The sequence below is a fragment of the Engystomops pustulosus genome, chromosome 1 (assembly GCF_040894005.1).
Source record: "Engystomops pustulosus chromosome 1, aEngPut4.maternal, whole genome shotgun sequence".
Lineage (NCBI taxonomy): Eukaryota > Metazoa > Chordata > Amphibia > Anura > Leptodactylidae > Engystomops > Engystomops pustulosus.
Window position 1 is genome coordinate 162,445,718 of NC_092411.1, and position 21,919 is coordinate 162,467,636.

General features: G+C 44.9%; 1 protein-coding gene across 1 annotated transcript in view; it reads right to left on the bottom strand.

The window, feature by feature from the left end:
- SMIM24 (small integral membrane protein 24) overlaps window positions 1-21,919 on the bottom strand; it is a 64,635-nt gene that overhangs the window by 36,154 nt on the left and 6,562 nt on the right. The window contains exon 2 of the mRNA XM_072126581.1: window positions 20,962-21,094. Coding sequence (XP_071982682.1) covers window positions 20,962-21,094 — 133 coding nt within the window. The remainder of the gene's footprint in view (window positions 1-20,961; window positions 21,095-21,919) is intronic.

The window sequence follows — 21,919 nt, forward strand, 5'->3', positions numbered from 1 at the left end:
TTTATTAGGGGTTTGATTTGAATTACGCCGAGTCTGCTGATTTATTTTTTTTTACGTTTATTTCTTTTTAGAACTCACATTAATCTGCCAAAGCAGTGTGCTTTGAGTGTGGGCTAGAAAATAGCCATAGGAGAACCCCAACGGCCTATTTAGGCCTACAATAGCGTTATATTTTCCTTTTTTTTTTGGTTTGCTTGTGGCTGGGCTTGCTGGCATTAGTAGTGCAGCTAGTACCATATTGTGAGGAATTTGCAGGGGGACTTGTGACCGTTGTGTTTAGCTCTTAGTGACACACATATCCACCTCAAACACCGAAGTGGGACAATTTATTAGGGGTTTGATTTGAATTACGCCGAGTCTGCTGATTTATTTTTTTTTACGTTTATTTCTTTTTAGAACTCACATTAATCTGCCAAAGCAGTGTGCTTTGAGTGTGGGCTAGAAAATAGCCATAGGAGAACCCCAACGGCCTATTTAGGCCTACAATAGCGTTATATTTTCCTTTTTTTTTTGGTTTGCTTGTGGCTGGGCTTGCTGGCATTAGTAGTGCAGCTAGTACCATATTGTGAGGAATTTGCAGGGGGACTTGTGACCGTTGTGTTTAGCTCTTAGTGACACACATATCCACCTCAAACACCGAAGTGGGACAATTTATTAGGGGTTTGATTTGAATTACGCCGAGTCTGCTGATTTATTTTTTTTTACGTTTATTTCTTTTTAGAACTCACATTAATCTGCCAAAGCAGTGTGCTTTGAGTGTGGGCTAGAAAATAGCCATAGGAGAACCCCAACGGCCTATTTAGGCCTACAATAGCGTTATATTTTCCTTTTTTTTTTGGTTTGCTTGTGGCTGGGCTTGCTGGCATTAGTAGTGCAGCGAGTACCATATTGTGAGGAATTTGCAGGGGGACTTGTGACCGTTGTATTTAGCTCTTAGTGACACACATATCCACCTCAAACACCGAAGTGGGACAATTTATTAGGGGTTTGATTTGAATTACGCCGAGTCTGCTGATTTATTTTTTTTTACGTTTATTTCTTTTTAGAACTCACATTAATCTGCCAAAGCAGTGTGCTTTGAGTGTGGGCTAGAAAATAGCCATAGGAGAACCCCAACGGCTTATTTAGGCCTACAATAGCGTTATATTTTCCTTTTTTTTTTGGTTTGCTTGTGGCTGGGCTTGCTGGCATTAGTAGTGCAGCTAGTACCATATTGTGAGGAATTTGCAGGGGGACTTGTGACCGTTGTGTTTAGCTCTTAGTGACACACATATCCACCTCAAACACCGAAGTGGGACAATTTATTAGGGGTTTGATTTGAATTACGCCGAGTCTGCTGATTTATTTTTTTTTTTACGTTTATTTCTTTTTAGAACTCACATTAATCTGCCAAAGCAGTGTGCTTTGAGTGTGGGCTAGAAAATAGCCATAGGAGAACCCCAACGGCTTATTTAGGCCTACAATAGCGTTATATTTTCCTTTTTTTTTGGTTTGCTTGTGGCTGGGCTTGCTGGCATTAGTAGTGCAGCTAGTACCATATTGTGAGGAATTTGCAGGGGGACTTGCGACCGTTGCGTTTAGCTCTTAGTGACACACATATCCACCTCAAACACCGAAGTGGGACAATTTATTAGGGGTTTGATTTGAATTACGCCGAGTCTGCTGATTTATTTTTTTTTTACGTTTATTTCTGTTTAGAACTTAAAGTTATTTGGCAAAGCAGTGTGCTTTGAGTGTAGGCTAGAAAATAGCCATAGGAAAACCCCAACAGCTTACTTAGGCCTACAATAGCGTTATATTTTCCTTTTTTTTGTTTGCTTGTGGCTGGGCTTGCTGGCATTACTAGTGCAGCTAGTACCATATTGTGAGGAATTTGCTGGGAGACTTGCGACCGTTGTGTTTAGCTCTTAGTGACACACATATCCACCTCAAACACCGAAGTGGGACAATTTATTAGGGGTTTGATTTGAATTAGCCACAGTCTGCTGATTTATTTATTTTTTACGTTTATTTATCTTATAATTCAAAGTCATCTGTCACAGCACAAAATCCAGTTGTGTGCTGTCAGTGTAGGTTAGAAACTAGCCATAGCAATAGGATAGCATCTAGAGATGAGCGAACATACTCGTCCGAGCTTGATGCTCGTTCGAGCATTAGCGTACTCGAAACTGCTCGTTGCTCAGGCGAATACTTCGCCCGCTCGAGAAAATGGCAGCTCCCGCCGTTTTTGCTTTTTGGCGGCCAGAAACAGAGCCAATCACAAGCCAGGAGACTCTGCACTCCACCCAGCATGACGTGGTACCGTTACACGTCGATAGCAGTGGTTGGCTGGCCAGATCAGGTGACCCTGGGATAGACTAGCCGCTGCCCGCGCTGCTCGGATCATTCTGTGTCTGGATGCCGCTAGGGAGAGAGCTGCTGCTGGTCAGGGAAAGCGTTAGGGTGTTCTATTAGCTTACTTATTAGGCAGGAGTGATTCTACAAGAACCCAACAGCCCTTCTTAGGGCTACAATAACGTTATACTTTTTTTTTTTTTATTTGCAGCTAGTACCATATTGTGAGGAATTTGCAGGGGGACTTGCTACCGTTGTGTTTAGCTCTTAGTGACACACATATCCACCTCAAACACCAAAGTGGGAAAATTTATTAGGGGTTTGATTTCAATTAGGCACAGTCTGCCATTTACTTTTTATTTTACGTTTATTTTTTCATAACTCAGCGTCATCTCATCTGGCATAGCAGTGTGCTTTCATACTTGGCTAGAAAATAGCCATAGGAGAATCCAAACGGCTTACTTACGCCTACAATAGAGTTATATATTTTATTTCTGGTTGATCTGCTGGTGGCTGTCCTTGCTGCAGTGCATCTACTAGCAAATTGTGAGGAATTTGTAGTGAGACTTGCGACCGCTGTGTTTAGCGCTTAGTGACGCACATATCCATCGCAAAGACCGAAGTGGGAAAATTTATTAGGGGTTGGATTTCAATTAGGCACAGTCTGCCAGTTTCTTTTTATTTTACATTTATTTTTTCATAACTCAGCGTCATCTCATCAGTGTGCTTTCATACTTGGCTAGAAAATAGCCAAAGGAGAATCCAAACGGCTTACTTACGCCTACAATAGCGTTATATATATTTTATTTCTGGTTGATCTGCTGGTGGCTGTCCTTGCTGCAGTGCATCTACTAGCAAATTGTGAGGAATTTGTAGTGAGACTTGCGACCGCTGTGTTTAGCGCTTAGTGACGCACATATCCATCGCAAAGACCGAAGTGGGAAAATTTATTAGGGGTTGGATTTCAATTAGGCACAGTCTGCCAGTTTCTTTTTATTTTACGTTTATTTTTTCATAACTCAGCGTCATCTCATCAGTGTGCTTTCATACTTGGCTAGAAAATAGCCAAAGGAGAATCCAAACGGCTTACTTACGCCTACAATAGCGTTATATATATTTTATTTCTGGTTGATCTGCTGGTGGCTGTCCTTGCTGCAGTGCATCTACTAGCAAATTGTGAGGAATTTGTAGTGAGACTTGCGACCGCTGTGTTTAGCGCTTAGTGACGCACATATCCATCGCAAAGACCGAAGTGGGAAAATTTATTAGGGGTTGGATTTCAATTAGGCACAGTCTGCCAGTTTCTTTTTATTTTACGTTTATTTTTTCATAACTCAGCGTCCTCTCATCAGTGTGCTTTCATACTTGGCTAGAAAATAGCCAAAGGAGAATCCAAACGGCTTACTTACGCCTACAATAGCGTTATATATATTTTATTTCTGGTTGATCTGCTGGTGGCTGTCCTTGCTGCAGTGCATCTACTAGCAAATTGTGAGGAATTTGTAGTGAGACTTGCGACCGCTGTGTTTAGCGCTTAGTGACGCACATATCCATCGCAAAGACCGAAGTGGGAAAATTTATTAGGGGTTGGATTTCAATTAGGCACAGTCTGCCAGTTTCTTTTTATTTTACGTTTATTTTTTCATAACTCAGCGTCATCTCATCAGTGTGCTTTCATACTTGGCTAGAAAATAGCCAAAGGAGAATCCAAACGGCTTACTTACGCCTACAATAGCATTATATATATTTTATTTCTGGTTGATCTGCTGGTGGCTGTCCTTGCTGCAGTGCATCTACTAGCAAATTGTGAGGAATTTGTAGTGAGACTTGCGACCGCTGTGTTTAGCGCTTAGTGACGCACATATCCATCGCAAAGACCGAAGTGGAAAAATTTATTAGGGGTTGGATTTCAATTAGGCACAGTCTGCCAGTTTCTTTTTATTTTACGTTTATTTTTTCATAACTCAGCGTCATCTCATCAGTGTGCTTTCATACTTGGCTAGAAAATAGCCAAAGGAGAATCCAAACGGCTTACTTACGCCTACAATAGCATTATATATATTTTATTTCTGGTTGATCTGCTGGTGGCTGTCCTTGCTGCAGTGCATCTACTAGCAAATTGTGAGGAATTTGTAGTGAGACTTGCGACCGCTCTGTTTAGCGCTTAGTGACGCACATATCCATCGCAAAGACCGAAGTGGGAAAATTTATTAGGGGTTGGATTTCAATTAGGCACAGTCTGCCAGTTTCTTTTTATTTTACGTTTATTTTTTCATAACTCAGCGTCATCTCATCAGTGTGCTTTCATACTTGGCTAGAAAATAGCCAAAGGAGAATCCAAACGGCTTACTTACGCCTACAATAGCATTATATATATTTTATTTCTGGTTGATCTGCTGGTGGCTGTCCTTGCTGCAGTGCATCTACTAGCAAATTGTGAGGAATTTGTAGTGAGACTTGCGACCGCTGTGTTTAGCGCTTAGTGACGCACATATCCATCGCAAAGACCGAAGTGGGAAAATTTATTAGGGGTTGGATTTCAATTAGGCACAGTCTGCCAGTTTCTTTTTATTTTACGTTTATTTTTTCATAACTCAGCGTCATCTCATCAGTGTGCTTTCATACTTGGCTAGAAAATAGCCAAAGGAGAATCCAAACGGCTTACTTACGCCTACAATAGCATTATATATATTTTATTTCTGGTTGATCTGCTGGTGGCTGTCCTTGCTGCAGTGCATCTACTAGCAAATTGTGAGGAATTTGTAGTGAGACTTGCGACCGCTCTGTTTAGCACTTAGTGACGCACATATCCATCGCAAAGACCGAAGTGGGAAAATTTATTAGGGGTTGGATTTCAATTAGGCACAGTCTGCCAGTTTCTTTTTATTTTACGTTTATTTTTTCATAACTCAGCGTCATCTCATCAGTGTGCTTTCATACTTGGCTAGAAAATAGCCAAAGGAGAATCCAAACGGCTTACTTACGCCTACAATAGCATTATATATATTTTATTTCTGGTTGATCTGCTGGTGGCTGTCCTTGCTGCAGTGCATCTACTACCAAATTGTGAGGAATTTGTAGTGAGACTTGCGACCGCTGTGTTTAGCGCTTAGTGACGCACATATCCATCGCAAAGACCGAAGTGGGAAAATTTATTAGGGGTTGGATTTCAATTAGGCACAGTCTGCCAGTTTCTTTTTATTTTACGTTTATTTTTTCATAACTCAGCGTCATCTCATCTGGCATAGCAGTGTGCTTTCATACTTGGCTAGAAAATAGCCATAGCAATAGGATAGCATCGTTTGGTTTTAAAAACTAAAAAACACAAAAAAACACAAAAAAAAGTTAAAAAAAAATTAAAGTTATAACTTTCATTTTCAAAATGTTTAACCCGAGGGCTAGGGGTAGAGGACGAGGGCGGGGACGTGGGCGTCCAACTACTGCAGGGGTCAGAGGCCGTGGTCCTGGGCGGGGTGAGACACCACCTGCTGATGAGGGAGCAGGGGAACGCCGCAGAGCTACACTCCCTCGGTTCATCATGTCTGAAGTTACTGGGACTCGTGGTAGAGCACTGTTGAGGCCAGAACAGTGCGAACAGGTGATGTCGTGGATTGCCGACAATGCTTCGAGCAATTTGTCCACCAGTCAGTCTTCCACGCAGTCCACCCATGTCACCGAAATCGGCACTCCTCCAGCTCCTGCACCTCAGCCTCCTCCCCCCCAGTCTGCCCCCTCCCATGAAAATTTGGCATTTGAACCGGCATACTCTGAGGAACTGTTTTCTGGACCCTTCCCACAGTCACAAACCACTTGTCCGGTTGCTGCTGAGCAATTTTCCGATGCCCAGGTTTTCCACCAGTCGCAGTCTGTGGGTGATGATGACCTTCTTGACGTAGTGGAAGAAGTGTGTAAAGAGGTGTCCGACGATGAGGAGACACGGTTGTCAGACAGTGGTGAAGTTGTTGTCAGGGCAGGAAGTCCGAGGGGGGAGCAGACTGAGGGATCGGAGGATGATGAGGTGACAGACCCAAGCTGGGTTGAGAGGCCGGGTGAACACAGTGCTTCTGAGACGGAGGGGAGTCCTCGACCAGAACAGGTTGGAACTGGTGGGGCCAGACGGAGAGGCAGGGCCAGAGCAGGTGCATCAGCGCCAAAAGTGTCACGTAGTGAAGCTCCCGTGGCAAGGGCTCCCGCGGCGAGGGCTAGATTTTCAGAAGTCTGGAGGTTCTTTAAGGAAACACCGGATGACCGACGGACTGTGGTGTGCAACCTTTGCCAAACCAGGATCAGCAGGGGTTCCACCACTACTAGCTTAACTACCACCAGTATGCGCAGGCATATGAATGCTAAACACCCCACTCAGTGGCACCAAGCCCGTTCACCTCCGGCCGTGCACACCACTGCTCCTTCCCCTGTGTCAGCTGATAGTCAGCCCCCTGCCCAGGACCCTGGCACAAAAACCCCATCGTCGCCTCCACGATCCTCCACAGCATCCACCAGCGTTCAGCTCTCCATACCCCAGACGCTGGAGCGGAAACGGAAATATAGTGCAACCCACCCGCACGCCCAAGCCCTTAATGTCCACATCTCCAGATTGCTTAGCCTGGAGATGCTGCCCTATAGGCTAGTAGAGACCGAGACCTTTCGCAACCTCATGGCGGCGGCCGCCCCTCGGTATTCGGTCCCCAGCCGCCACTACTTTTCCCGATGTGCCATCCCAGCCCTGCACCAGCACGTGTCAGACAACATCATCCGTGCCCTGACCAACGCCGTTTCTGACAAGGTCCACCTGACCACGGACACGTGGACGAATGCTGCCGGGCAGGGCCACTATGTATCGATGACGGCACATTGGGTTAACTTGGTGGAGGCTGGGACCGAGTCTGACCCTGCGGCTGGTCATATACTGCCGACGCCGAGGATTGCGGGGTCTACCTCGGTCCAGGTCTTTCAGGCCTACTATGCCTCCTCCTCCTCCCACCCCTCCTCCACCTCCTCCTCCGAACTACCATCCGTGGGCATGGCGCCATCAGTCGCTAGCTCTAGGCACAGCAGCAGTGCCGTCGCTAAGCGACAGCAGGCGGTGCTCAAACTGCTGAGCCTAGGCGATAAAAGGCACACCGCCCAAGAACTATTACAGGGCATCACGGCGCAGACTGATCTGTGGCTGGCACCGCTGAACCTGAAGCCAGGCATGGTTGTGTGTGACAACGGCCGTAACCAGGTGGCGGCTCTGCAACTCGGCAGACTGACACATGTGCCATGCCTGGCCCATGTGTTAAATCTGATAGTTCAGCGTTTCCTCAAGACATACCCCAATCTGTCTGATTTGCTCACGAAGGTGCGCCGCATCTGTGCGCATTTCAGGAAGTCCAGCACAGATGCTGCCACTCTCAGGGCAGCGCAGCGCCGCCTCCAACTGCCCGCTCACCGACTGTTGTGCGACGTGCCCACGAGGTGGAATTCAACATTAACCATGTTATCCAGAGTTTACCAGCAGCGCAGAGCGATTGTAGACTGCCAGATGTCAACTTCCACCAGAACTGGTAGTCAGGTCAGTCAGCTTCCTCAAGTCTACAATGAGGAGTGGACGTGGATGTCTGATATCTGTCAGGTGCTGAGTAACTTCGAGGAGTCAACACAGATGGTCAGTGGCGATGCCGCCATCATCAGCCTCACCATCCCGCTGCTTGGCCTGTTGAAAAACTCTCTGATCAGCATGAAGTCGGAAGCTTTGCGCTCGTCACAAGAGACGGGGGAAGAAGATTCCCTTGTTGATAGCCAAAGCACCCTTAGGTCTGTTTCTCAGCGCATATCGGAGGAGGTGGAGGAGGATGAGAAGGAAGAGGAGGAGAATGTTGGCGAGACACAAGAGGGGACCATTGTTGAGTCCTTCACTGTTCAGCGTGTATGGGCAGAAGAAGAGGAGTTGGAGGAGTTGGAGGAGGAGGAAATGGACAGTCAGGCCAGTGAGGGGAGTGAATTCTTACGCGTTGGTACTCTGGCGCATATGGCAGATTTCTTGCTAGGCTGCCTATCCCGTGACCCTCGCGTTCAAAGAATTTATTCCAGCACCGATTACTGGGTATTCACTCTCCTGGACCCACGGTACAAGCAAAATCTTTCCACTCTCATCCCTGGAGAGGAAAGGAGTGTGAGAATGCATGAATACCAGCAGGCCCTGGTGCACAAGCTGAAACACTATTTCCCTTCTGACAGCGCTAGCGGCAGAGTGCGTAGTTCTGCGGGACAAGTAGCGAGGGAGAGTAGGCGAGCAGGCAGCTTGTCCAGCACTGGCAAGGGTACGCTTTACAAGGCTTTTGCCAGCTTTATGTCACCCCAGCAAGACACTGTCACCTGTCCCCAGTCTCGACAGAGTAGGGCTGATCTTTACAGAAAGATGGTGAGGGAGTACGTAGCTGACCATACCATCGCCCTAAATGATCACACAGCTCCCTACAACTACTGGGTTTCAAAGCTGGACATGTGGCACGAACTGGCGCTGTACGCCTTGGAGGTTCTTGCCTGCCCTGCCGCTAGCGTCTTGTCCGAGCGGGTTTTCAGTGCAGCTGGTGGCATCATCACCGATAAGCGTACACGCCTGTCGACTGACAGCGCTGACAGGCTGACGCTTATTAAGATGAATAAAGCCTGGATTTCTCATAATTTCCAATCTCCACCAGGTGAAGGAAGCTCAACCTGAATAATTTATGCACTCCTCCTCCTCCTCATTTTCCTTCCTCTCCTCCTCTTTGTACACTAAAGCAGAGGAAACTGGCTATTTTTTGACAGGGCCCACTGGCTCTAGCTATAGTACTTTATGCATTTAATTTTTCTGGAGGGCCACCTACCCGGTCCTCTGTTTTAAACAATTTTTGGGAGTGCCACATACAGGCACTCAATCTATTCCATTTTTCTGGAGGGCCACCTACCTGCTCCTCTGGTTTGAAAACTTTTTTGGACTGCCACATACAGGCACTCAATCTATTTCATTTTTCTGGAGGGCCACCTACCTGCTCCTCTGGTTTGAAAACTTTTTTGGACTGCCACATACAGGCACTCAATCTATTTCATTTTTCTGGAGGGCCACCTACCTGCTCCTCTGGTTTGAAAACTTTTTTGGACTGCCACATACAGGCACTATCCAAATTAAATTGTCTCCATAGCAGCCTCCACACGTTGTCTCCATTGCTACCTCCAAAACTCGTCCATATAGCTGCCTCCATACATCGTCCCCTTATCAAACGAGGTGTGTCAGGCAGAAATTTGGGTTGTTTTCATGGATTCCACATCAAAGTTGTTAACTTTGTCGCCACTCTGATGTGTTATCCACAAAATATACTGGCAAACTTTTACTATTTAGGGATATTATTTCAGCGCTTCTTGCGCATCTGTTTACATTCCCCTCACCCGCCATATCCCAAACTTATAAGAACGCTACTACACTTAACTTGGTGCAGGCTGGGACCGAGTCTGACCCTGGGGCTGGTCATATACTGCCGACGCAGAGGATTGCGGGGCCTACCTCGGTCCAGGTCTCAAAGGCCTACTATACCTCCTCCTCCTCCCACCCCTCCGCCACCTCCTCCTCCTCCGAATTACCATCCGTGGCCATGGCGCCATCAGTCGGTAGCTCTAGGCACAGCAGCAGTGCCGTCGCTAAGCGACAGCAGGCGGTGCTCAAACTGCTGAGCCTAGGCGATAAAAGGCACACCGCCCAAGAGCTATTACAGGGCATTCCACATCAAACTTGTTAACTTTGTCGCCACCCTGCTGTGTAATCCACAAAATATACTGGCAAACTTTTATCATTTACCGATATTATTTCAGCGCTTCTTGCGCATCTGTTTACATTCCCCTCACCCGCCATATCCCAAACTTATAAGAACACTACTACACTTGATCTTATACAAAAGGTTCTTAGAAGTGCTGTTTGGGGAGTAGCCTAGAGACAGGGGCTTGGATTGGCGAAAGCTCGCCTGGAAGCGGAGCGCCAGCTCCATCCCAAGATCCAACTAACATAGTTTTAACTGCAGCACCTTTAATCTACTACTAGTTCACTGCCTCCATAATAATAATAATAATAATAATAATCTTTATTTATATAGCGCCATCATATTCCGTAGCGCTTTAGAAATCATAGGAAACAAATACAAATGTAATGTAACAGAGCACAACATTTGTATGGAACAACAGGAGTGAGGTCCCTGCTCGCCAGAGCTTACGGTTTATGAAGATGATGGGGTAACACGAGGTAAAAGAATATTTAATGGTCAAGCCATTCTTCTTAGGGAATAGAACAAAATATAATAAATGGAATTTCTGTCGGTTGAACCACTCAGCCGTCATCTTATATACCAGGTCCAGGGTGAATGGGACTGCAGAGAAGTCTGGTGGCTTTTGGTTGCTGGATAACAGATGGGAGGACGACACAGGACGGGTTAGTAGAAGAGTTAAAACTTCATGCAGTTAATGAGTGTTATAGGCTTGCCTAAAGAAATGGGTTTTAAGAGCACGTTTGAAACTTTGGAGGTTAGGTATTAGTCTGATAGTCCGGGGCAGAGCATTCCATAGAATTGGTGCAGCTCTAGAGAAGTCTTGGAGACGCGAGTGGGAGGTCCGCACTAGGGTAGAGGTTAATCTAAGATCACTGGCGGATCTAAGAGCACGGGTTGGGCGATAGACTGAGATAAGAGAGGAGAGGTAGGGGGGTGCAGCATTATACAGAGCTTTATGGATGAGGGTTATTATTTTAAACTGTATTCGAAAGGAGACTGGCAGCCAGTGCAGCGACTGGCATGAACTGTAGGCATACATGGTCCCCTTATCAAACGAGCTGTGTCAGGCAGAATTTTGGGTTGTTTTCATGGCTTCCACAACAAACTTGTTAACTTTGTCGCCACCCTGCTGTGTAATCCACAAAATATACTGGCAAACTTTTATCATTTACCAATATTATTTCAGCGCTTCTTGCGCATCTGTTTACATTCCCCTCACCCGCCATATCCTAAACTTATAAGAACGCTACTACACTTGATGTTATACAAAAGGTTCTTAGAAGTGCTGTTTGGGGAGTAGCCTAGAGACAGGGGCTTGGATTGGCGAAAGCTCGCCTGGCAGCGGAGCACCAGCTCCATGCCAAGATCCAACTAACATAGTTTTAACTGCAGCACCTTTAATCTACTACTAGTTCACTGCCTCCATAAATGGTCCCCTTATCAAACGAGCTGTGGCAGGCAGAATTTTGGGTTGTTTTCATGGCTTCCACATCAAACTTGTTAACTTTGTCGCCACCCTGCTGTGTAATCCACAAAATATACTGGCAAACTTTTATCATTTACCGATATTATTTCAGCGCTTCTTGCGCATCTGTTTACATTCCCCTCACCCGCCATATCCCAAACTTATAAGAACGCTACTACACTTGATCTTATACAAAAGGTTCTTAGAAGTGCTGTTTGGGGAGTAGCCTAGAGACAGGGGCTTGGATTGGCGAAAGCTCGCCTGGCAGCGGAGCGCCAGCTCCATCTCAAGATCCAACTAACATAGTTTTAACTGCAGCACCTTTAATCTACTACTAGTTCACTGCCTCCATACATGGTCACCTTATCAAACGAGCTGTGTCAGGCAGATTTTTCAGGTGTTTCACCAGATACATAGTGGAACTCGGCCCATCTGTCGCCGCCATGCTGGAGACCTGAAGTTGCAATCATAGCAGCGCAATATGGATGCCCCATACTGTCGCTCTTAATCATGGAACCATTTCCGTAAAAACAATTAAAAATAGAACCACTATGCTATTCCATTATTCCTAGGTGAAATATTCAAACGACCCGGCCTGATTTGAAAATTATAATTTTTTCAAAGTAAACGCTTCTGGCCCCCAGACCCATTTTGGGTGGGGAAGAGCCGAGAGACAGGGGCTTGGACAGGCGAAATCTCGCCTGGCAGTGGACCGCCAGCTCCATTCCAAGACCTGAAGTTGCGATCATAGCAGCGCAATATGAATGCCCCCTACTGTCGCTCTTAATCATGGAAGTCGTCTCCATGGCTGCCTCCACATGTCGTCCCCTTATCAAAAGAGCTGTGTCAGGCTCATTTTTCGGGTGTTTCACCAGATACGTTATGGAACTTGGTCACTATGTCGCTACCATGCTGTGTTATCGACTAAATATACTGTCAACCTTTTGTTCACATAGGAAATCATTTCACCTCCTTTGGTGAAACCTGAGTCAATTTAGGGTATGTCGCCATGAGACTCTCTAGCCTGCCACTTCTGCCGCTGCCTCTGCATGCCGTCCCCTATAGTGTCAGGGTCAATTATTGCATGTTTTAGATGCTATCTAGCCTCATTCGGTCACTCTGTCATGGCCATGCTGTTGCCCATAATTTTTGCATAATGGTGCGATTAAGCAGCCTCAGAGGCATCCATGCATGCTGCCCCTGCTGTTTCCTGTCCATTTCCGTGGTGTTTCCATCCTTTTCTGAGGTTCCCAGGTGTTTGGCCAAGCTTCCCTGTGCAGAGCCTTGGTCCCCTTGAAAAATGCTCGAGTCTCCCATTGACTTCAACGGGGCTCGTTATTCGAGACGAGCACTCGAGCATCGGGAAAAGTTCGTCTCGAATAACGAGTACCCGAGCATTTTAGTGCTTGCTCATCTCTACTTATAATGTTTTAAGGCTATGGCCTCTTTCAAAAATAAAGGTCTATATATACACCATATGAATATGATCAGCTCCATCAGATATCAGTAATTGAATGCAATGCTCTGTTCTATGTTCAGTTCCCCATTAACACCGCTACATACAGCCACCTCGCCCCCAGTAACACCGCTACATACAGCCGCCCCTTCCCCAGTAACACAGCTACATACAGCCGCCTCTTCCCCAGTAATACAGCTACATACAGCCGCCTCGGCCCCAGGAGCACAGCTACATACAGCCGCCTCAGCCCTAGTAATACAGCTACATACAGCCGCCTCGTCCCCAGTAGCACAGCTACATACAGCCTCCTCTGCCCCAGTAACACAGCTACATACAGCCGCCTCGGCCCCACTAGGACAGCTACATACAGCCTCCTCGGCCCCAGTAGCACAGCTACATACAGCCACTTCGGCCCTAGTAATACAGCTACATACAGCCGCCTCGGCCCCAGTAGCACAGCTACATACAGCCGCCTCGGCCCCAGTAGCACAGCTGCATACAGCCGCCTCGGCCCCAGTAGCACAGCTACATACAGCCGCCTCGTCCCCAGTAGCACATCTACATACAGCCGCCTCGTTCCCAGTAACACAGCTACATACAACCGCCTCGTCCCCAGTAACACAGCTACATACAGCCGCCCCGTCCCCAGTAACACAGCTACATACAGCTGCCCCGTCCCCAGTAACAAAGCTACATACAGCCGCCCGTCCCCAGTAGCACAGCTACATACAGCCGCCTCGGCCCCAGTAGCACAGCTACATACAGCCGCCTCGGCCCCAGTAACACAGCTACATACAGCTGCCTCGGCCCTAGTAATACAGCTACATACAGCCGCCTCGTCCCCAGTAGCACAGCTACATACAGCTGCCTCGTCCCCAGTAGCAAAGCAAAAATACACCTCAGCCACACCAGCCATGCAGTCCCATGTAACATGTGACCGCAGGGGGGTTGTCAATCACGCAGGGGAGAGGCGGTGACTGCGGGGGGTGCCTGCGTGTTCTCTGTGAGATGACTTATCTAGTTGTCGCCAGTCAGCTCACAGTAGTGCCCGGGACACGAGACAGAGATGCCGGCCCGTGCAAGGGATGTCATGACACGGGTCACGTGATGACACTGGCATTGCTGCACCCTGCCTCCCATTCCTATGGTCTTCAGCGCAGTCCTCAATACATTAGCGCTGTGTCCGTCCATCCTAAAGCCACTGTGAATTCATGTCAGTGGGGTTAGTGGTTTTTTTAAACTTGCGCTTATGATGGTTCTAAAATATATACCTACCTAATACAGGTTTACAGCTCAGGGGCCGGCTGCCCGAAGCCAGGAATTCAGCCTGCACATTGTTTTTGTTTGGATAATGTTGTGTGTTGTGGGGGATGTGAAGCACAAGTCTGGAGACCTGTGCACTGTTCTTCCTAAATGTGCCCCAATGGGGGTCATTTACTAAGGGCCCGATTTGCGTTTTCCCGACAGTTACCCGTATATTTCCAATTTACGCCAATTTTCCCTGAATTGCCCCGGGATTTTGGCGCACGCGATTGGATTGTGGCGCATCGGCGCTGGCATGCACGCGACGGAAATAGGGGGTGTGGTCGAATGAAAACCCGACGGATTCGGAAAAACTGCCGCATTTAAAAAAAAAAATGGGCGCACGCGCCATACTTACATGCACCAGGAAGAGATCAGTGAACTCGACGCAACTCAGCGGACCTCAGCGCAGCAGCGACACCTGGTGGACATCGGGCGCAGGACCTTCATGAATCGCCGGAAGACCCGAACGCTCATCGGAGAAACCGCCGCTGGAACTCGAATGGACCGGGTAAGTAAATGTGCCTCATTGTGTGCAGTTTGCCTGTGTAGGGGGAACCAGATTCATGATTTCTGGCGCACGTTCTGCATGAATATTTGGCCGGCTGGCTGGCTATGTTGTTGTGAAGTTTCTGCTGTGTTTTTCATAACCTGTCTCTATTCTTCTTTTTCCGCTTTCCGCTCATCTCCGAGTCCACAAGTGTATTGTATTGTCTTCTGATGTGACAGATGATGTGTAAAAGATGGACTGACCGTAATTAATTTATCAGGAATTCCCCTAAATAGTAGTTGTATTTCTGTATTATCTAAAGGGCTGGGATTTAGCCTAGTACAAAATTTTGATCAAGTTAAATTTGAGGTAGACCTGTTTAAGGGAGTAAGGAAGATAAACTTAAAAAAATGGTTCGTAAATCATGATTCAGGACAGAATAAGGGGGAAAAGAAAAAGATAGGGGAAACTCCAATCGAAATAGGCCCCCTAGGATTCTTCGTGCATAATCCACCAAGCCCAGAAGAGGCGGAGTGCCTCTTAGCCATATCGGAACCCGAGGTTCCAGACCCCAAAAGAGAAGGTTTTTTCAGGGGTGGTAATCCTTCCACATTCAATCCTCCCGTTCCATCTGGTAGTGCTATAGATATTTTTCAGCAACACGTGTTACAAGACATAAAAGCATTAATTCATGACAACGACAAAGCAAATATATCAAAAAGCGAGAAAGAAGCCCTTATATGGTTAAAAGAAAATAGGGAAATTATTGTAAAAAAAGCGGACAAGGGGGGTAACGTAGTGGTATTGTCCTATCAGGCGTACATACGAGAAGCCGAACGGCAATTGTTAAATACACAAACATATGAACAGTTAAAAATAGATCCGACTTTAAAAATAAAAACCAGATTAATTTCCCTATTAAGAGGATACACAGAGAGAGGAGTTATTTCTCAGCCAACAGCAGAAAGACTAATACCCACACACCCACGCAAACCGGGATGGTATTACTTACCAAAAATACACAAATCACTCACTGACCCTCCCGGTCGTCCAATAGTCGCCGGGATAGGGTCAGTGACTGAACCCCTATCAAAATATATTGATTGGCTTCTGAGACCCTTATTGACTAAAATTCCCTCATATATAAAGGACACAAACGACTTCCTAAAAATATCTAAGAATTGTGTCTGGCAGAACAACTTTCACTTAACTTCCATTGATGTAGAGAGCCTCTACACAAGAATCCCACAAAAAATTGGAATTGAGGCCATTGAGAAAATACTTACCGAGGCAGGAAAAGATTCTAATCTAATTGCATTCATTAGCGAGGCTACACAATTCGTCCTATCAAATAATACCTTCAAGTTCCAAGAGAAATGGTTTAGGCAGTTGGACGGGACGGCCATGGGGACACCCATGGCATGCACTTATGCAAACATTTTCCTAGCCTTTTTTGAGGATAAATATGTCTACACGACAGAAAATATATATCTAAAAATGATTCAGTATTACCATCGTTATGTAGACGATATTTTCATTGTTTGGTCAGGCACAAAACAAGAATTTGAAGATTTCGTGTCGTATCTAAATCGAAATGTCATGAACATGTACTTCACACATAATTTTGGAGGGGAGAAAATTGAATTTTTAGATGTGGAAATATTGGTTAAAAATAATGAACTGGTCACTACCATGTTTAGAAAATCTACAGCCACCAATACATATTTGCATTACACCAGTTACCACCCTCATCATGTAAAACGAGCTATACCATACGGCCAGTACCTCCGCCTACGACGGATTAACAGTGATACAGAACTATTCCATAAACAGGCAGACGAGTTGACTAACAGACTCCTAAAAAGAGGCTATCCTCCTTATTTACTGAAAAAAGCGAGAATAAGTGCAGAAAAATCACTTTCCGAACTCACACCATTTCAAAAAAAGAAAAGAGAGAACCATTTAATAAAATTTAATTTCGCCTTCGATTTCAGCCCAATGGCTGATAAAATAAAAAATGCGATCCACAAAAATTGGCATATAATTAAATCAGACCCACAATTGAAAGAGATAGCTGAAAATGGCCCCACGGTGACCTTCAGAAGAAGCAAAACCATCAAAGACTTCGTAGTACGAAGCAGATTACCAGAGAGGAATAATGAAAAAAACTGGCTAAAAAAAATGACCCCCCCAGGGAATTATAGATGTGGCAACTGTAACCACTGTTCCCAGATGATTCAAGGGAAAACCCTACGAATAGGAGGTATAGACCACAGAGTAAATTCCTTTATCACGTGCAGATCCTGCTTTATTGTCTATGTCATTTTTTGCCCATGTGGACATTTCTATATAGGCAAAACTATAAGAAATTTATTCACGCGGTTTAGGGAACACAAAAATTCTATTATCAATGGCAAAGGTGCTCCACGCTTAATAGAGCATGTCAGGACCACACATGATGGTAACCCCGAGATTTTGTCTTTTGCAGGATTAGAAGCAGTGCCCGTCCCGGTACACGGGGGTGACAGACACAAACAACTTCTTAGAAGAGAGGCATGGTGGATAATAAAAACGGAGGCTCTTGGAGCCTTAGGCCTAAATGATAAAAACGATATGGGAGTCTTTCTATGAAAAATCGAAAAATTGTTTATTATAATCATGTTGGTGTAACTATACCTTTAAACTGTCTTAAATGTGCCTAGAGAATAATACATAACTTGGTTAGACCAAACTACAACTTTTCCGTAGGTCCAGTTCTGCCCTTTCTTAAAATGTATTGGATGTTGCATTTCACTAAGTCCTTCCCCTAAGTCAACGTACCACGCCCCCACCTTCGGTGGGAGAGATATGTGATCTTGCATCAGATTCAGTCTCCATTTAGGTCCGTTTCGCTGTCAAAGGTTTTAGCTCCGCCTACCGAATCAATGATTGGAGGATAATAACGGAGTGGTTCTCTTTCTGGTCCGACGCCGCATCTAGCCCTTTTCTAGGGGGTGGTCAAATCCTGACCCCTCCCCTATCCTTGTTTTTAACCAATAGCAACAGGTAAAGGTCGTGGGTGTGTCTTGTGTGACGTCAGGGGGTTTTGCTTGGCGGCTAGCTTAAATTGTTTGGAACGCCATGCAGCAGTAGGCAAGATGAAGCGCTAGGACAGCGCAAAACGACTCGTCCCTCTAACCCCTATTTTTTCCTGCTGTCAGATGTCTCTCCCTGTGAAACTGAACAATTTTTAAACGATATGAAATAAAAGAAAAAGTATATTTTAAGGAAAAAAAACGGTGAGTGCCGACTATTTTTCTACTACTCTGATGTGTTTTAGATGATGTGTATCAGCTATGTGTGCTGTGTAGGAATAGACTGCACCAGCCACACAAATGTTTAACATCTGCTCAATTTCTGCCTTTTTGCGATGTTTTTCACAGAAAATTCTCAGATACCTCAAAACATAAAATTGAGCCAAAACTTTAAAATTGAGCAATTTTTCTGCCATTGCGCTGCATCTATCTTCCCATCTGTTGTTTTTTTTTCAGTGTTTTTTTTTTTCAAACTTGCACTTATGCTGGCACAAAAAATACACCTACTCTAAGCAGCTCACAGAAATGGGCTGTCCGAGGCCAGCAACTACATGTTGTTTTTGTTTGATTAGTGCTGTGTGTTGTGGGGATGTGTAGGGCAAGTCTGGAGACCTGTGCATACATTGGGGCACATTTACTAAGAATAGTGCCCCTTTCCTGCCGCAACCATTGCCTAGACAACGAGCATGTCCCCCTCCCTCTTGGCAATGAGTATGACCCCACCCTCCCACTAGACCTCTAGAAAATGAACCTGTCCTCTCCCCCTTGGCAACAAACATGTCACCCTCGCCCTATTTTATTTGATGACATGACATGATGACATGGTGTGTGCAAAATTCTGTTAACCCCTTACCGACGCGCGCGGTGTGAGCTGGCTGACCCCTTTCCATAGCCGGTAAGTCTACCGGTAACACCTGTGATCGGTGCTAGCCGATCGCCGCCGGCTTTAAAAAGATGGCGGCGCCCATTGCCGAGGATCGTCGCTCCCTGTGACATCACCGGGAGCAGTGATCCATCGCCATGACAGCCTCGGGTCTTCCAAAGACCCGAGGCTGACTCGTGCTGACCTCTTAATTACAATGTACTATTAGCACATTGTAATGATTGAGGAAGAAAATCCCCATATACTGCCATACTGTAGTATGGCAGTATATGATAGGATTGATTAGACAACCTAGGGTTAAAGTTCCCTAGGAAGTCTGAAAAATAGTAAAAATAAAAATGAAGTTTAAACAAAATTATAATAAAAAAAGCCAAAAATTCAAATCCCCCCCTTTCCCTAGAACTGATATAAATATAAATAAACAGTAAAAATCATAAACACATTAGATTATGCGCGTCCCAAAATGCCCGATCTGCCAAAATATAATAACGGTTTTTCACTGCGTTTAACCCCATAACAGAAAATAGCGTCCACTTTTTTACCATTTTGAAAACTATAAAAAAATCAAGAAAAAGTGATCAAAGGTCGTACAGTCCAAAAATGATAACAATGAAAACTTCTTCAAAAGTCACAAAAAATGACACCACCCACAGCTCTGTTTTGTTATTAGCACCAGAAGATGGCAAAATAAAAAGAAAATTGTACAGTAGGTTTTAATTTAATTTTTGTAAATGTATGAAAACATAAAACCTATACAAATTTGGTATCGCCGTAATCGCACCGACCCAAAGAATAAAGTGGAAATGTCAATTGGGGCGCACAGTGAAAGCTGTAAAATCCTAGCCCACAAGGAAACGGCACAAATGAGTTTTTTTCATCTTTTTCACTGCATTTGGAATTTTTGTCCCGCTTCCCAGTACACAGCAGGGAGGGAGTCCGGTTAGAGGGAGGAGGAGGGCAATGGTGGCTGTGTTGTATATGCTGAGGAGAAGTCCTGGAGTGGGCTGAACCCTCCCAATCATAGGTTGGAGCAGAGATTGACCTCAGAAGGTAAACATGTGAATGAGTGTCTATATACAAGAAGTATGTATATAAATATGTATCTGTGTGTATGAGCATGCATCTATATGTGTGTATGAGCATGTATCTATTTGAGTATGCATATGTGTGTATATGAATATGTATGTACTTGTATGTGAATGTGTGTATGAGCCCTTGTCTCATTAGAGCTGTGCTGTTTTATATCTTCTACAGTTTTCTTGTGGTTGCTCATCACTGCTGGAAAAAGCGTCCCTGGGGTTGTTGGAGTTGGGTCTCTTACTGGAAAACAAAGAGTTTGGTCTCTTGACATACTGTGGGAGACCTTGTTTGTCTGATGCAGTGGGGCTGTGCTCTGCTACTTTGGTAACATTGGCCGTACAAAAATACTATAACGGAAGCATGTATGTAATGTTACAGTAGCTATATACAATATGAAAATGCCTATATAAATAAACTAGCAGGATGTATAGAAATGTATTAGGGGGGATGTATAAAATTAAGGTACGGGAACTATTTATAAATTCACTAGGGGGATGTTATATATATTCATTAGTGAGGGTGGTGATGCTTATAAAAATCATTATGGGGCTGTATATAAATTAGGAGGGAACAGTATGTAAATTTATAATGGGGTGCAATATATAATTATTAAAATAAACATAAATACTTAAGCAGCAGCAGGAAGTGCAAGGGGAGGGGAGACTTGCTCTGCTCATTGTAACAACCAGTGAAAAGACATCACTGAGGGGTTCTGAAACAGCCCCGGAGCCCTTTGGGTTCATTAGCATAATTGAAACAATTATTTTAGAAGGAAGTAGGCCTTGGATAACAAATATAAAAAAATTACCACATTCACAGTACCTGGATCTATGAGTACCCCTGGTTTACCATGATTGATTTTGATGGTAGTTTTTCTTTAAGGCCTCATTGCACACAAATGCAGAATAAGACTATGTTCTATCTGTAGCCACAACTAGCACATTTACTTCTATTGGCTTATGGATTCCATAGTATGAGCCGACTGCCTGGGTCATAAATTATAGAAGTCCTTTGCCTGCTACAGTTTAGAATCTTTCAAAGAATAGAAAACAACACTTCAGTGTTGATTTAGTAAAATAGATACTTTAAGACCTACCTTTTCTTGCACCAGACTCTGTTTACAATCAGTAACACAAACACAATGAAAAGGAACACAACCATGGCTGTGAGACCAATCAACCATGGTTGAAGTCCAGCAGAACTTGTACTAGATGTTTCTTGCTGCACCCCTGCAGGAGAAGAGGAATAAGGAAGAACAAAAAGTTATATTATTAGCTATATAACCAAATGTAAACTTCAGGACAGCCTCACTCAAGCATCAATATTTTCTACACTACTAGAAAATTTTCTTCAGCTGGAATATGGGCACAGCGAATTCTATATGCGCATTAAGATGTCCATTTTCTTTTTTTACTGTTAAAAAGACCTTCACTAAAAGATGCCCTGAAAATTGCATTTGTGCAGTCATGTGACCTTTTTATTTGTTTAAGCCAATTTTTTTTTTTACCCATGTCAGTAATGGGCCAAGGGTCTAAAGCCTCAACATACCCTAGTTTCACTTCCTTACTCTGCAATCAGTTAAGCAGAGATGGGACGTGACCAGGAAGTAGCCAAGCCCCGAGCTGGATGATAACTTTCCGTAATGACGGTCTCCATCTCACAGACCTTCAACATGCAGAGATGCAGAGGTGACAAGTTATGACATACTGACAGATGCAAAATAAAAATATGGCCCTTAAACCTCATTTCGTTCTCAATCAATTTTCATCAGATATTGTAGGTAATACAAATATTACATGCTTGTAAAGTTTAATAGTGTCTGTATGTAATATATATATCAATAGATCGCATTGTCCTTGTGCATCAATAGTCAAAGACTATAACCCCTTACACGCCGCAGTCGAGCATGATCGCGGCATGCAAGGTTGTTCCAACATCTATCTGAACACTCTGCAGCGCTTACAGGGGGGTCCGTTGCTCCGATGGCAGCCCCAAGGTCAGGCAATGCCCCAGGGCTGCAAGATGTTGGTGGGAGCCAGCCCTGCCTCCTGGTA